Raw genomic sequence first — 15,755 nt, 5'->3', positions numbered from 1 at the left:
TACATACATTCCATAAGGCGCCATACCATGCAAACTGAACGAAATCTTCATCCCTTAAGCGCTCTGTTCCACTCGACGATGACCGCATCCTAGCACCCCGAAAATGGCTCGTGCTGTTCATGGTCGAGCATCCTACCAGAATTGTGTCTCTTCATCCTCAAGTTCTGGGTTAAGCAGCTTCACAGGCTCCTCCATATCAACCCAACCCATGTATGGCTTACGCGCACCAAAGCCAGCGAAACGCTGAATATACAAAGGCAACTCCTGGATTTTTTTCAGGTCGTTCGCAAGGTATTGGCTTTCTTCTTGTCTCAGGTATCCCCGTGTCGCAAATGCTGCGTATACTAGCCGCTCCTCATTTGTTGTCGTGTTCTCACCAGCGCCATGATAACACCCTCCTAGCACAAAGAAAGCATCGCCAGGCAGCATCTCAGCATGTGAAAACATTTCTGGCGAAGCTTCGTATAAAGGTGGTGGCTGTGTGTAGTTCCAGAGATGAGACCCAGGCACAATGCGGGTTGCACCATTTTGCTTGGTGCAGGGCTTACCAGCTAGGAAGAGGCAGAGCACGGTGTCTTGTCCCAGGTGGTGTGAACGAGCTGCAGGGTGCTGCGTATGGTAAATGTCATCGTCGCGATGGAGCCCTTGTGCTTTTGTTCCGGGTCCAACCGAGAATGAGATGGTAGTTGAGAGCTGAGGTTTGCTTATGCTGGTACGTGCTTCATCTCCATGCCAGGAATCGGCCAATTGACTGATAAAAGTTCATCGCAAACACGATGCCAGATCTTGTTGCCTGCAACTGATAGAGCGTACGTTCTCGATTTGCTCAAAAGACCTGTGACCATTTTTGTTGATGATGGCACAAAGTCTTCGCGTTTTGTCGCCGCTCGCAGTGTTGATTGGATATATGGTCAAATCTCACCTTCCATTGTATCAAGTGTACTTTGAGAGTACATATTACGAACGAGACATCCCCCAGATATCTTCAAGGCCGCGACTATATCAGCAACGAGGGCATCATCGTCACCGTATGATGAGCAGTCGAGCTCTGCAATGCAAGGATTAAGGGAGGATCTCGTGGACTTTTCTTGCTCCTGGGCGGCGTGACCGGTGGAGGTTCCTGATTCATCAAATTGTAGTCCTGGAGCCATGATGGTATGAAAACTATGACAAGATGTAATATCGAAATTTGGAGATGGAGATTTGTGAGTGTGAAAAGCGACTTGAACTTGGTACCTAATGATCGACAGGTACAACAGGATGATCTCCCGAGATATATGTTTCTCGTCTGATACGCATAACAAAGCACATGATACATCGTCAACGCTTACAAAACTACTGTTCAGTGACTATTGGATCAAGTAGAACATACGCATGCACCCCGCACCACAAAGTCGTCGGTCTCGCCCGTCAGTTGCCGCTCAGCTAACGCGCGCTTGTCTGTGCTGAATTGAGAGTCCCATCGAACTATTTCCGCACACCAATCCCTAATATATGCAATGCGTATTTGTGGCTTGAAGGTCTCGAAGCTACGCATACACCGCCAGAATGGTGGAGCTGAACAGCCTCGCCTTGGCGCATCTCTACCTCAGCTCCGACACCACAATTGTGATTTGACCTTTGCTCAATTCCTCTTGTAGGCACGAAGTATGGATTTAATGTTTCCCAGGCCTTGTTGTTTAATGGATACGATTCAAGTGGGAGCTAACGACTAGATACATGTAATGCATATGCAACCGAATAAATCCAAGTCAAACGTCAGACACCGTCTTTTCCTACCAGAGACCTCCACATTCAGCCAATTTTTAACGTCTGGTCTGGCCAAAAATTGGAGACTCTGACTAGCCTGCGCTGCGCTGTCCCAAACAGTAGCCCCGACTCGCTACACTACGTCTAGCAAAGTTTCGAAAGCTAGTCGAGCGCAGCTGAAACTACTCCTTTCAGGACTACAATGCTTTTCATGCGGCCGCCCCGAATAATCAAAGACACTTCAACGCCATGCGGTTGAAGCACGAAGCTTCCACGTGTTGTTTGGGTAACCAGGAGACCCTCGTTACTGCCAAGATGTATTCTGGGTTATATCACTGCTTTGCCATAAAAATTTTATATCATCAGACGAACAAATTTCTCAATATACTTCTTCATTTTCTCCATGTCAAATTTGAGCGCTTTTAGAAACTCGAGAGCTCTGATACTTTTCACAATATGTGTGGCTATGTTCTCGGATGGGTTCACGTATGGCATTGTCACGCCTGTTATGCCGTTTCTACTGTAGGACGAAAATCTGCTCATCAAGAATAATGGTGGGGACTTTGCCAATGATTGACCACGAGGAAAGTGACTAATTTGTAAACAGTACAGCTCACGACTTCACTCGTCATTGCTGCCTTCTCCATAGCTGATTTCTTCGGTGCTCGTAAGTTTCTTGGTAAAATACTCGTAAAATGGCTGACCAAGTGGACTCAGCACTATGTGCATGGTACGTCGACCGCACTGCAAGTCTACAACTACCGTGGTATTTCGGCATCGTCCTCATCACTGCGGGAAGTATCCTCTTCGGTACCTCCACCAACATTGCAATGTTGATGTGTAGTCGCATCCTCCACGGCCTCTCCTCTTCCATCCTTTACACGGTTGGACTCGCAGTTCTGGTGGATACCATCGATAAAGAAGAGGTTGGCAAATGGATGGGCACAGCCATGAGCTGCAATAATATTGGTATCATCGTCAGCCCTCTTCTCGGCGGCATCGTCTATGACCAGGCCGGCAAGAACGCCGTCTTCGGCATCATGTTGGGCCTAGGTGCCCTTGACATCCTCCTCCGCGTTACTATGAAAGAACGACTCAGGACAATCATGACCTTCACCGCAACTACGGATAGCTCCGCAACCCTGGTTGAACAAACTGAAAAGCACAAGCCGCTACCAACCATCACCATCCCCTCCCGCCCCTCGAGTCCAACAACCAACGACTCCAAGCCCAACATTCACCAGACCCCAAGATCCCGTCGCCTCCCAGGTATCCTTGCGCTCCTCCGCCAGCTCCGTCTCCTCGCCGCTCTCTATGGCGTCTTCATCATCAACGAAACAATCATCGCCTCGCTCTGCGCAACCCTTCCCCTCTTCGTCCCTCATCACTTCCACTGGACCGCCCTCCCAGCCGGCCTCCTCTTCCTCTGCATCGTGATCCCCGCCCTTGCAGGACCACTCGCCGGCGCGCTATCCGACCGCCTCGGAGCCCGCTGGATCGCCATCAGCGGCTTCACCGCCACCGCGCCGCTGCTAATCCTACTCCGGCTCGTCGAGCACGATACTAAGGTACAGAAAATTTTCCTCTGTATGCTGCTAACGCTTGCGGGTACCGCTGTGACACTCTTCCTGGCGCCACTGGGGGCCGAGTGCTCGTTTGTGGCGGAGGAGACGTCGCGGGTTATGGCGTGTGATTTGTATGCTAGTAGTTTCAGTCTGATGAATTGCGCGCTTGCGTCTGCGGGGCTGTTGGGTCCGTTGGCGGCGGGGGGGTTGATGGAGGCGGTGGGGTGGAAGTGGATGACTGTTGTGTTGGGGTGTTTTTGTGCGACGGGGATTGTGCCTTGTGCGCTTGTGACGGGGAATAGAAGAATGGCGGCGAAGATTGCGGGGGAGGGGAGGGGAAGTATTGTGTTTGTGGGTTGAGAATGACGATGAATGGGAAAGTTTGGGGTTTGGGAATAGGTATAGATTATGGTTATGGTAATGAATAACGATATATATATATAAATGTTAGAAAGACACAATGCTCGCTAATGGTATCACTGTGGCATCTCCCTTCTTTTCGCAAGACTTGTGAGTAATATACCGTACGTCTTACTTACAGTTCGAGAGAGACTGGAGAGCTTCAATCTTTCATCCCACGCACCCATGTAAAAGCTACAAGATATCGAACCCAATCCGACCCTGCCAAAAGAATCCCCAATATACCTTCAATCACTTATCAAACAGCTCCAACCATAGCCCGAACACCCCCAAGCTCACCCTACACTACCCCCCTCCGGCGCACCAACCCCACTCACATACCACCCTCTCGTCATCCTTATGCTGCCCACATCAAAGCACACAAACACATATTCTGCGCCGTCACAGGTACTCGCTCATCGACTTTTGTACAAAAAGATACGGAGAGACGATGCTATCTAACTATGACACCTTGATGATATTCGTCAGGTATCTAGTTTCAAAGGCATTTAGAGGACCTTTGGGTGTGAAGGTTGGAAGGCGATGCAAAATGTTAGGAAACTATTGTGAGGCTAAATTCCGTAATCAATTCAATACAACCTGCACCGTCGTATTGTCAGTTTTAGCTGCCATAGTTGTATTAACCATCAGGCTTGCTTGATACAGAAACACCAAGTTCTACAGCATAGCCAGGCTCTCTTTCTCTATACAGCTATCGAACCACTGGCTACTTGGGTTGGCAATGCCTTTCGCCAGCGGACGTGGATACATGCGTCTTGAGTTTTCATATTTGTAATTCAATTCGTGTCTTCAGAACCCTCGAAATGCTGCTCGTTGTTAGAACATTAGCAAGCAAGGGTGCAGTTGAAGATACAAGATTATAGAAATCACAAAAAAACATGCCTCAAGATTCCAGGATACTAGAGTTCCTATATCTTGACTCTACGAATTGCAGGATGTGGAGATAGCCAGCTCAAGTCCCTCCAGATTTGCTATGAGAGGAGACGGAAGATTCCAGTGAGAGGAGCACAGCATCTTGATACGGCACCCGTGTAGCCTCCCCCCGCACGAGCACAGCCTGCATTGACCGAGCTAGAACACGCAGCTGAGCCTTTTTGCCGCTTTGTGCAGGACCTTCATCAAAAGCGGGGTACGTCCGAGGAATTCCGGGAGTTCTGATTGAAGTGGCCCATGACTTCAAGGTGAATATGCGAGCACGCTCGGACAGTGAGGGAGTTCTATCAACGACTTCGGCTGAGAATGTTATCTGGACGAAACCAGGAGAGCAAAGTCGGTGTTTCCAAACAGTACCAATACAACCAGAAGTTTAATAAGATATGTCAAAGGACAGGACTCAAGGTGTCACGCGTATGTCGATTTTTAGATGTGCTGTTCTGCAGTGTGTCCTTCGATCAAAAACTTACCGGTACGGCACTCCATTCAGAATTAGTGTCAATCAGTGAGAGCATTGCGGCCGCGGCTTTGGCTGGCTGTTGGCGCATGGGCTTCCTTCGGCAGCAAACTGAGGTGCCTGGAACATCAAATCATGGGAAGAAAAGGATCTAGTATGCTCTTATACCTAAAGAGGCGTGGTGTATCTAGACGTACTACTATTCGTTGTCTTTGAACGTGGCCAAGCCTTCTGGATCGACAGATCGTTTGTGAGGCATATAATAATCTGCGATGGTCCCTGCCAGTAAGCGCATTACCGTAGATCTGTGTCACTCAGGGGTATATGCTGATGTTCATGTTAGCTGGACTTTGAATCCTAACAGGTTACCTAATGCACGTCTGTAAACTTGTATCGACAACAATGACATCATTGCACTTTGGCGAACATCAATGAACGCATCCTTCAAGCCACGATCGCCGCTCCGATTGATATAAGATCAGCAACTTTGGTAGATTCTTCTCGGACCGGAGTATTCGGCTTGACTTTTGACATTCGGTACACGCACGAACATGGTATAGTTGCCAGTACTGGTAGCCCGGTCGCCACACTTTTTGCTTCGTCCCGAGCTGGTCTGACACACCCGTCCCGAGCTGGTCTGACACACCATCTCGCATCGTTCCCTGTCGCCATCCTATACGGTGCTACTACCTTCTACCGTTCTCTACCACTGAACTAGAGTAGCATTGGGAACCTTTCCCTTTTAGTTTCCACGAATAGAAAATCAGTCCGTCAGCTGCTGCTGAGCGACCTAATGGGTATCTGTGCAGCGCGGCGCCCTGTGCCATCTAAATGATTGTCATCCACACACAGATGGTTCTGCCTAACTCTATCACAGTGCTAGTATATCATGCAGCTAATCAGCCACCTAGATAGCCAAGAACATTGTAGATCGAGCGGCGAACAAGCGAGCAGGGTGACAGGCAAGATGGTGCACACAAGAGATCATGTACTTTCAGAGATGGTCTAGTGCTACCGCTCTGGCCTGTATCCCCCCACAAATGGGGGGGATCTCGCCATGAACCATATGACGTGCATACGTATAGTATGGATCTTCTGTAACCCTTTTAGGATATAACTGCATAAGGAACTTGTCGAATTTTCAAGATTGTCTCAGCAGTCAAAACTGGTAAAACCATACTCGGACTCGCCCGATATGGTAAATTTTTAGTAACCATACGGTAGGTAGTGTTAACACAATGATATAAACTCTATAGAAATTTTGCCTAACTAGGAAGAGACTCAGGATACCAAGCACCTAATGCCAGACACCGTGTCCAAGTGCCAAGTGGTGGTGAGGTCGAGGAGTATGCGTTCAGATACGAACAGTGAGTGCATATCTTATAATTAACTCATGTATTATCCACACCCTCAAACCTCCGCCAAGTTAAGAATAATATGTCTTTGTGCATATCTGGACGCCACAATTGAGATCTGGTCAAAGCAAACGCGCATCCAAGCTTGACTAGCAGCTGGAATAGGAGGCTTCAGCATTTTCCGGTATGTCAGCCTGTAGAAAAACAGTGGCATATGCGCGTGTACGCGTACAGGAGCATCATAGAAAGGCGAAAAGAACAAGGGATATGCAGCCTTTGCATAAATGTATACGACATCAAACATCTCAACACACCACTCTGGTGGGATGATCTACCAGCTTGACCTGGTCAGTGGTCTATTGACAGTGTCGAGTACAGGGGAACACAAGTCTGTCTTGAACTTACGGTAGCAAGTATGCAGAGTATAATGGAAATTGTACCTTTTAATAAGGCCACATTGTGTATAAAAGACACTCACGATCCTGCCCAGGAGTTTCTCTATCTCATCAGTTTTCTACTATCTTTTGCATCGGCAAGACCACCAAGAATCTTCTACATACAATAACTTCTGAATCATAGTGCTGTGAGCCTCGATTACGCATACGTCCGAGACCTAGCTGACGTACTTGCCTGTAGACACCATGTCCAACAACACCGTGCAACCTTACGGCCCACTACTTGTCACCTTGACATGCAAGTACGATTTGGCATGGAGCGATGCGGGCAGTGGAGCAGACAAAGATGGTTCCTTCTGGACACCCAAATCCCAGAACAATGGAAGATTGCGCCCACTTGGCTCTGTGGCCATCAGGTCTTACGCCGGCGCCAACGACAACCGGGCCACGATTCTGGTAGGCGACAATGGCCAGCGGGCAGTGGCTTCACCTACTGGGTACTCATGGATCTATGATTCTACGGGCACAGGCTCTGGCAGTTTCGCCTGTGTCTGGCGTCCCATAGCCCCAGCGGGTTACGTGGCAATGGGTGACGTCCTTTAGGGAGGAAGAAATGCCCCCCCTCTCGACCATGTCTGGTGTGTGCGCAGCGACTTAGTAACCCAAGGCGAGTATACTTCGCCACAAGTTTGGAACGACAACGGCTCAGGCGGCGAGCACAGCGTCGGCATATGGGCAGTCCAGCCGCTCAGGGGCGCCCGCTACGATGCCGATAAGGTTCCTTTCTTTGCCGACACATTTATATCTATCAACCACGCAGATACTGTGCCCAACAATGGCCTGGCACGCGTGCTACTCCTTCCTGTGCCGGCTCAACTGTCCGATATTGTCCCCCTACCTCCCGTTCTCACCAGTCATACAGCGCCGACCACGACCACCTCATTGGAGAAGGAACGAGAAGTCAAATTGCCCTTCATCTGTTTATTCCCCCCCACCGACCGCCCGAGTATCGACCGCATAGACAATCCCTTCTGCAGTATCCAGCGCTGGGGCAGTTGGTCTCTATCCATGTGGGATGACAACACGACCAGCCGCGATCAGGACAGCTCAACATCCACCACGGTTGGTGTAAGCGACTCTCAATCTGAGGAGTTTTCACACAGTGCCGGTATCAAGATCACCAGTGGTGCCGGTATCAGCGTCGGCGTTTTCAATGCCAGCGGTTCATACGAGCTTAATTATCAGTTCACCTACACCAGTAGTACTAGCCGTGAGCTACTGAGCAGCAAGACTGTGACACGAAATTTGAAGACGCCACCCGGTAAGGCTTGTGCTCTTTGGGTACGCCATTTTGTTTTTCGTTCAGTCCGCGCTGATGGGTCGAACATCGGGTACGACTTGCCCTTCGATGTCAACGTCTTCAACCATGCCGAGTTTCCTGCTTGAAACCGGCGCCATCGTCTTCCAGAGCCTGTTCCATAGTCGTTGGGGTCACTTATGCATCTTGTTACGCTCATTCATGCAGCATAGCCTTGATTTCAACAATCTTTGCCAGTGCAAGTAGGTATCAAGGACTCTCCTCGCGCAATCAACGTTTCTGTCCATCAAATTCTGATCATCGTACCCCATGAGTGAGTCGCACATTGTCGCCGAGCACCCACCAAAACTCCCTCCATTATGGCACATAACAACCTGCTTAGCACTGTATAGCACAGTACAACACATATATCATTCGGTGACCACTTCGACTACTCTCTCCCCTAAATTCCTAAGAAGAACTTTTGACCTGCTTTACCAGCAAGATAGCCATCCTGCCAAACGCGCATAACCCAGCGGACAACTGCTTGATAACTCCATATGCAAACTGCCTGAAAATCTGAAAAGTGGTAGATTACATTGATCTGAGTTGACTCATGGTTCGTCCTTGTACGTGACACTTGCTGCATGTTGATGGTGCTCTTCTTCGTCCAGAACCATTGCATGCCCCTTAACCCTGTTAGACGAGTCTTTACAGAACCACTGCGCAGAATCAAAACTAGAGAACTCTGTCGAGCTTAAAACATTGCTATGCTAAAAACGCGAATTGCCTTGCGGGCGATGTCAAATCAAGGTTCGCAGTAGCATCGTCAGGGCCATGGCTCGATCTTGTTTCAAACGAATATGGTATGACCCACAATTGCGGGCCGATGAATGCGACTGTGAAACTGCAGCATCAGGCCATCACCCAACCTGTTATATAATGACTGTCTCTTCTTCCATTCGATTCGAAATATGCACGGATCAAGTGATCCAAACCGCGCTTTCAGTAGCCAACAGAGATCCCCAGCTCTCAATCGGTCTCATCTTCTTCCTCATGCGCTGCGGCCCACGGGCTTCTTTTGCGCAACGATACTCCCCGTTTCTCCAGCACAAATGGAATAGGCATAAGGCAGATAGCTATGGCCATCAAGACGAGACTTGCACTCCGCGTCCCGATGTTGACGAATAGACTTCTGCCGACAAGCGGAAAGCCAGCGCCAGCTAAATTTCTTACCAGTCCTATTCCTGCGAGAGCAGAGGCCGAGTATGTCTTGTAGGCATCTTCTGTATATGTCAAGGTCATGAGAACTAAAGACGGTATTAGTGTCAATCTCGAGGCTCTGGACCCCGCTGGCATTGGCAGCTTTTCTTTTCGGCAACAGGTTCTAAATCTGACTTACTGAGTGTGTAGAAACTCCAACCCCAAAAGAAAGATGCCAGTATCGGGAAAATTGGGTGAATACTCGGCGTCGCTGTGAAAGCAAAACATAGAAGAGACACTGGCAATACCACAGCGGCAAACTTCGCGCAATGAACACGTGCTTCTGGGACGTCGCGACCTCCAGCTTTAGTAACCTGGTGTTGGTAGTGCCTCTCCTGGAAAACATTGGTCAGAAGCCCTAGACTAATACCCAAAACAATACCAAGGAAGGATATGCCAACGCCTATGGTGTCGAAACCGTACCCTTGAGGACCAAAGATCATGTGGAAAGCTCCGTTGAACAGGAACGAAAGTCCGTATAAGAAGCCGTTGTACAGAGCACCAAACTGAACAATGGCTTCTCCCGACAGGAAGCGAAACGGTCGTGCAAGTGCTTGTCCGAAGAGTTGCGCTGTTTCCCGCTGCTTGATTTCATCTGGTACTTCAAGCTCTTCATTGCCAGTCGCTTTACGCAATGCTCTTGCTCGGCGAAGGAGTATCACGCTATGCCTTGTCTCTCCAATGGCATACAATGCAACAACCATGACGATCCAGAAGGCGAAGCAAATGAAGAACATGACGAGGAACACGCCATGCCATGATCGTCCGTGAGCGATGAACGAGAAGAGGACAAAGCCCGTGGGAGATCCGCCGGTAGCTGCCCACAAGAACCACGACATGGCTGTACCGGTTTCATGATGGTGGTATAAGTCCGCGATGGTCCCTCCAAAGTTAGATATCGTTGTCGAAGCAAAGTAGCCAGAGAAGGCGCGCAGGACGAGAAAAGGGCCTAGGCTCTCCACATACGCTGTTCCAAGTAGCAGCAATAAGAATATGCCATAAGATACAATATAGACGGGTCGTCGTCCATAGTACTCAGAAAGAGGTGCGAGCGTCATAGGACCAAAGGCTAGGCCGAGAATGTACATACTGAGCCCCAGGACGGCCACTTGCGGTGAGACACCAACATCTTTGGCAAAGTCGCCTGCTACAGGGCTAAAACCACTTGCACCCCAGGAGACACTGAGATCTATGGGTATGATGGCTGCTATCATGAGCCATTTTCGAATATTTGACCAGTTGTGAGGATTATCTGGGTCGTTTGGACAGAAGTTGACCACATTTGCGGGTGTGGGTATTAGCAGAGGCTCGCTCTCCCCACGGAAGAGACTCATTGCTCCTAGTATCGGGAATGGTCAAGATTATTCTCTTATTGTCTTTTCTGGCGTGTGGAGGAGTTGTTAAGCTGTACATGATGCGGTTGAAGCTTGAGCTGTGATGACACTGATGACAAGAGAGGTGGGCTTCATGCACGTGCTAGGTAACTTACGTCATGCTAGTTCATTTGACAGGATCAAATGACTTCTGAAGCTCGCCGTATGCACTACGACAACTACGTTTCACCTCTGCTCAAGGATACATGCATCTACTATATTCCAACTACCGCTTCGCATTAGGCACTACAACAAGCATGAATATGGGTTACTCTACGACACGCACGGCCACCAAACGACGTACACATACTGTCATGAACTCCTCGGACCCGTTTCGCTCGGTGTCACCTCTACCGAGAATCCGAATTGCATCGCGTTCCCCAGACGAACCCCTCGAAATTGCCCCAGACAAGGACCAGGATGATCCCGCTAGCGTTGTTTAATTTCCCGGGGGAGATGATATAAACATTACCATGGACCGTACCTGACCAGGGAAATCTGCAGCCTCGATCGGGCCTTGGAACTGTTGCTATGCGCTCTCTGACAGCTACCGCAGCATTGCTGCTGTCTTCGACGACATTGGCGGTCCTCAATGTGAGCCAGAACAACAACAGCTTGACACTTTCTAATGAGAGGCTTGTCGCATCGGTTACCAAGACTCGTGGGTCCATCAACCTCCTGACTTTGGATGGCCAAAATCTCTTGGGTACGGAGAGTGGGAATACTGGTATTGGACCCTATTTGGATTGCTATTGCACTCCCTCGGGCTTCTGGACACCGGGTCGTGGAAGAGATGTGACCTACAAGCTCTACAATGGCACAGATTCAACAGGCACCAGGTACGGTGGAATCAGTATGGGTGAAACCTATGCGCCCACGGGACAGCGTTTGGAGCAGTACTGGTTCTTGAGGGAGGGAGAGACCGGGCTGCACACTTTCAGCCGAGTCGTCTATAAAAATGAGACATCGCCCTTTTTGCGGAATCTGCAAGAGTTCCGCACCCTGTTCAGACCAAACCACAATCCACCACTCTTCACCCATTTCGTCACCAACGAGAAATTCTCTGCACCGAGACCAGACACTACGGGCCAGGTCACAGTTCAGGATGCTACTTGGTGGCTTCCCAACAAGGAATCTCCGTACGTGAAGGGCGTTGGAGACTACTTCACCAAGTGTAAGCACCATATCGACGTAGCATTTGCTGCACATTCGAGCGCACTTTTCTAACCCAAGACCTCAGACACATTCCAAGATACATGGCGCGACCACAAAGCTCATGGTATGTATGCAGACGGATCCGGCAGCGGAAACGGCTCGACATACGGCGCCTGGCTGGTCCACAACACAGTCGACACGTACTACAATGGCCCTGTCCATTCCGACCTTGTCGTCGACGGCATTGTCTACAACTACATGGTCAGTAACCACCACGGCAATCAAGTCCCCAACATCACAAACGGCTTCGACCGCACCTTTGGCCCGCAATACTACCACTTCAACAAAGGCGGCTCACTCGATCAACTCCGCCGCGACGCAGAGCAATACGGCCTCCGCCCAGATTGGAACGCCGCCTTCTACGATTCCATCGCCCACCACGTACCCAATCTCGTCCCAACCTCCGGCCGAGGCACCTTCCAAGCCAAAATCCGCCTCCCCAAGGGTGCAAAGAACCCTATCGCCATCCTCACCGAAACCGGGCACGACTACCAAGATAATGTCTTCGACCCAAAAGCCTACCAATACTGGTCCAACATCTCCCCAACCGGCACCGTCCACATCCCTCGCGTAAAAGCAGGCTCCTACCGCCTCACCCTCTCCGCCGACGGCATCTTCGGATCCTACACCCAAGACAACATCCGCATCCACGCCCGCAAAACAACATCCCTCCCGCCAACAAAATGGACCCCGGAATCCGCAGGCACAGAGCTCTTCCGCATCGGCACCCCAGATCTCTCCGCAGGCGAGTTCCGCCACGGCTCTGCACCTTCCACCACACACCCGCTCCTCACAGAGGAATACCGCCTCTACTGGGCCGCCTACGACTTCGTCACCGACTTCCCCCGCGGCGTCGTGTTCAAAGTCGGGCGAGACGCTGTTGCTACCGCGCTCAACTACGTGCACTGGAGCGTGTTTGGCGGAAAAGCGAATTTCGCGCGCCCGGAGCCAGTGCTCGAGAATGTCAGTAATTGGACTATTCTGTTTGATGCAGAGGCGCGGCAACTCGCGGGCAAGCACAAGGCGACCTTTACGGTGCAGTTGGCAGGTGCCAAGACGGCCGCGGGAAATACGGATGTGTTTAATGCAAGTGAGAGGTATAGCAATTTGCCGTATATGGTGAATGTAAATGGGAGGGATTTGGAGCCGTGGGTGATTCCGTAAGTCTTTTGTCTACCCTCAATCCTCTCTTCTATCCGCATCTCTCCTCCCCCCTCTACCCACCCAAGCTAACCAAACCAGCTCCAACCAATCTTCCTCCTGCGCCGTCCGCTCCGCCGTCATCTGCTACCACCTCGCGCACAAATTTACTTTTGATGCCGCGTTCCTCAAGGCCGGAGAGAATGCATTTGTATTGAGTTTGCCGTACAACGCCACGAACTTTGAGAGTGCGTTGTTACCGGAGAGCGTGTATGTGCAATATGATGCGTTGAGGTTAGAGGTGGAGTGATTATTCTTTGGGATATGGGGTGTATGGAGGGAATGATGATGAGGGAGAATTGCAAAGAGTTTGAATTATTACAATCATGTACTTGCTTTAAACCTAATTTACACACTCCACTGGTGTAACACTTTCAACCAGCGGGTGTTGTATTCAACTTTTTTCCTCCAGTCGCCCAATGCATTGGCAAGTAACCTTCCCAGAATTCAGGTATTCCAATCTTCTCACATCATAACGTCTCATAACCGCTCAAGACACTTCCTCGACCATCCTCCCCGTCCAGGACCGTGAACTGCTCTTCTGTGCTCGGCCTGCAAACAAGCTGCCCACGGGAGCCTTGAGCCACTCGTCCGGCACAGCGAGAGCGGTGCCCTTTGCATTCTGAACGTAGCGGACAAACAGGGGATTTGCGCGTTCGGCCTCCTCTTCCTCGCCGCCGGAGCCGACGTCCTGGACGACGCGACGACCACGTTTAGGTGGTTGTTTCTTGAGGAGGCGGTTGATGGTGTCGAGCTGGGGTTGTGGGTTAGTATGGGAGTGGGTAAGAGGAGATGGGAATGGGACGGTTGGGAGCAGACCTTTTCTTCCTCGTTTCTCTTCTCGCTGAGATTCTTCCTCCGTCTTGCCATTTCCGCACGTCGCATGGCGTGTTCCTCGGCTGTGAGATGCTTCTTCTTTTGGGCCTCGTTGGACAGGGCGAGAAGGGCTCCGTCCTCTTCCTCGGCCATCATGGCGCGTTGGCGTTTGGTCATTTTGCTGACATCGGGCGTTTGATCGCGGCTCAGGAGTTCCCCATCGCTGTCCATCTCCTCCTCCATGCCATCCGCTTGGGTGACGTCCATGTCGTCGTCATCCTCACCCTCTGCGTCTTCGTCTTCGCCCTCTGCATCCTCTTCTTCACCGTCGAGGTCTGAGTCGGGCTCGCTGAGCTCCTCGTCGTCTGAAGCGTCCAGGGCCATTTGCTTTGCTTTAACCGAATCTTGGGCTTTTGTGATGCTTATCGCTGGTTTGGCGGGCATGTTTCGACTTGATGGTGCGACGGCGCGCGGCGCAGGTGTGTCGTCCGTGTCCTCGTCCTCGTCGCCTTCGGCGTCCATGTCCTCATCTTCGTCCCCGTCGGCATCCTCTTCCTCTTCCTCCTCGTCCTCCTCCTCATCGTCCTCATCGTCCTCATCCACATCCATGACATCTGCTTCTTCGGCATCCTCGTCCTCCTCCTCGTCTTCATCACTGTCGACTTCACGCACGACACGGCTGCTCCTAGATGCGCGCTTGCCTGATACAATATTTGTCCTGCTGACTCGGCCCTTGGGTATGTCACCGCCACCAGTGGCCTGTCTGAGCTTGCCAGGTGAGGATTTGACGGTCAGGTGTATCGACTGACGTGTCTCTTCAGGCGAGGAGCGCTGGATGACGGCCGCAGCGGGTGATTGGTTCGCATTGTAGCGTCTTGGGCGGGTGGAAGTGGCAGAAGGAGCAGCACTAGGAACTGTTAGAGGTGCTGCTGGAGCTGCGCGCGAGCGTAGGCGAGGCATTGTTTTGTAGGGCGAGGAGGAGACAGCAGGTGTAGTGTAGCTGGTTGGAGTCGGGGTAGAGAGGGGTACAGGATAGATAATGGAGTCGTAGAGAGGAGAACAGAAGAGAAGAGAGAAAGCAGCGGCAGGAGCAGTAGAGAGCAATAGAGAGCAAAGTGACAATCAGGCAATGGCGGCTCTGGGAGAGAAGAGGTGCAATGCAGCAACGCGCAGGGGTGTTGAGGTGGCGCTCTCTTCCCTTCTGCGGCTCAGCCTGTCTTGTTTGTCCACGGCCGACGGGTTGATGCAGGTTGATTAGGTGTTAGGTTACAGTTCACGACAGTGCAGTCTACTCGGACTAACTCGTAGGATGCTCGCGCCTGTCTTGTCGCCTGTTTGCCCGTTTGCCCCGTGCCCCCGTATGCTGTGCTCCCCACCGCCGCCGCCGCTGCTGCCCGTTGCGCGTTGGGAGTAGGTAAGCCAACACTTGAGTTGGTCTTCTTGTCACATACCTGCTGCTGGTCCTGCTCTCGTCATACTCGGTACTTATGCGGCGCATCCGCTTGGCCGCCCGGTCCGCCATTGCGAGGGCCAAGGTGGTTGATTGAGCTTGGTATATTCGTTTTCTTCGATTGGCAATAATCAATTAATTGCAAGGGTTGTGCTAGAGAGAAACAAGACCGGGTGACGCGTTGCGACGAATCAGTGGGGAGACGTAACTTTCTTTACTTTTGGCTGTGTCGCGTTGTTGGTCGAGAGTCCGTTTAACTTGGGTGGC

The 15,755-nt window shown here is 51.0% G+C and overlaps 8 protein-coding genes across 8 annotated transcripts; 4 read left to right on the top strand and 4 right to left on the bottom strand.

Annotated features, from left to right (window-relative positions):
* Positions 1-132: 132 nt before the first annotated feature.
* On the bottom strand, positions 133-1,151 carry IAQ61_009096 (uncharacterized protein; the record flags this gene model as incomplete). The annotated part of the gene is made up of 3 exons (XM_003836720.2): positions 133-751; positions 814-835; positions 923-1,151. The coding sequence occupies 3 exons, from the start codon at positions 1,149-1,151 to the stop codon at positions 133-135; spliced, it is 870 nt and encodes a 289-aa protein (XP_003836768.2).
* Positions 1,152-2,205: 1,054 nt separating this feature from the next.
* On the top strand, positions 2,206-3,457 carry IAQ61_009095 (uncharacterized protein; the record flags this gene model as incomplete). Its single annotated transcript, XM_066098254.1, has 5 exons — positions 2,206-2,229; positions 2,276-2,303; positions 2,357-2,416; positions 2,467-3,317; positions 3,455-3,457. The coding sequence occupies 5 exons, from the start codon at positions 2,206-2,208 to the stop codon at positions 3,455-3,457; spliced, it is 966 nt and encodes a 321-aa protein (XP_065951893.1).
* Positions 3,458-4,686: 1,229 nt separating this feature from the next.
* IAQ61_009094 (uncharacterized protein) lies at positions 4,687-5,797 on the bottom strand (the record flags this gene model as incomplete). Its single annotated transcript, XM_003836718.2, has 3 exons — positions 5,562-5,797; positions 5,138-5,218; positions 4,687-4,980 (listed from the first exon to the last, which is right to left on the bottom strand). Exons 1-3 carry the CDS (start codon positions 5,778-5,780, stop codon positions 4,687-4,689), a joined length of 594 nt encoding a protein of 197 aa, XP_003836766.2. The 5' UTR covers positions 5,781-5,797.
* Positions 5,798-7,120: 1,323 nt separating this feature from the next.
* Positions 7,121-8,320, top strand: IAQ61_009093 (uncharacterized protein; the record flags this gene model as incomplete). Its single annotated transcript, XM_066098253.1, has 2 exons — positions 7,121-7,463; positions 7,542-8,320. 2 exons carry the CDS (start codon positions 7,121-7,123, stop codon positions 8,318-8,320), a joined length of 1,122 nt encoding a protein of 373 aa, XP_065951892.1.
* A 299-nt stretch (positions 8,321-8,619) lies between these two features.
* On the bottom strand, positions 8,620-10,768 carry IAQ61_009092 (uncharacterized protein; the record flags this gene model as incomplete). The annotated part of the gene is made up of 2 exons (XM_003836715.2): positions 8,620-9,481; positions 9,574-10,768. 2 exons carry the CDS (start codon positions 10,766-10,768, stop codon positions 9,204-9,206), a joined length of 1,473 nt encoding a protein of 490 aa, XP_003836763.1. The 3' UTR covers positions 8,620-9,203.
* A 296-nt stretch (positions 10,769-11,064) lies between these two features.
* IAQ61_009091 (uncharacterized protein) lies at positions 11,065-11,250 on the top strand (the record flags this gene model as incomplete). Its single annotated transcript, XM_066098252.1, has 1 exon — positions 11,065-11,250. One exon carries the CDS (start codon positions 11,065-11,067, stop codon positions 11,248-11,250), a length of 186 nt encoding a protein of 61 aa, XP_065951891.1.
* An 88-nt stretch (positions 11,251-11,338) lies between these two features.
* Positions 11,339-13,510, top strand: IAQ61_009090 (uncharacterized protein; the record flags this gene model as incomplete). The annotated part of the gene is made up of 3 exons (XM_003836714.2): positions 11,339-11,981; positions 12,048-13,182; positions 13,265-13,510. 3 exons carry the CDS (start codon positions 11,339-11,341, stop codon positions 13,470-13,472), a joined length of 1,986 nt encoding a protein of 661 aa, XP_003836762.2. The 3' UTR covers positions 13,473-13,510.
* IAQ61_009089 (uncharacterized protein) lies at positions 13,511-15,560 on the bottom strand (the record flags this gene model as incomplete). Its single annotated transcript, XM_003836713.2, has 3 exons — positions 13,511-13,976; positions 14,042-15,038; positions 15,490-15,560. The coding sequence occupies 3 exons, from the start codon at positions 15,558-15,560 to the stop codon at positions 13,713-13,715; spliced, it is 1,332 nt and encodes a 443-aa protein (XP_003836761.2). The 3' UTR covers positions 13,511-13,712.
* Positions 15,561-15,755: the final 195 nt, after the last annotated feature.

This window comes from Plenodomus lingam (genome assembly GCF_022343315.1).
Source record: "Plenodomus lingam strain CAN1 chromosome Unknown contig_5, whole genome shotgun sequence".
Lineage (NCBI taxonomy): Eukaryota > Fungi > Ascomycota > Dothideomycetes > Pleosporales > Leptosphaeriaceae > Plenodomus > Plenodomus lingam.
Note: the sequence above shows the minus strand (reverse complement) of the source record. Positions and strands in the feature narration are given on the sequence as shown.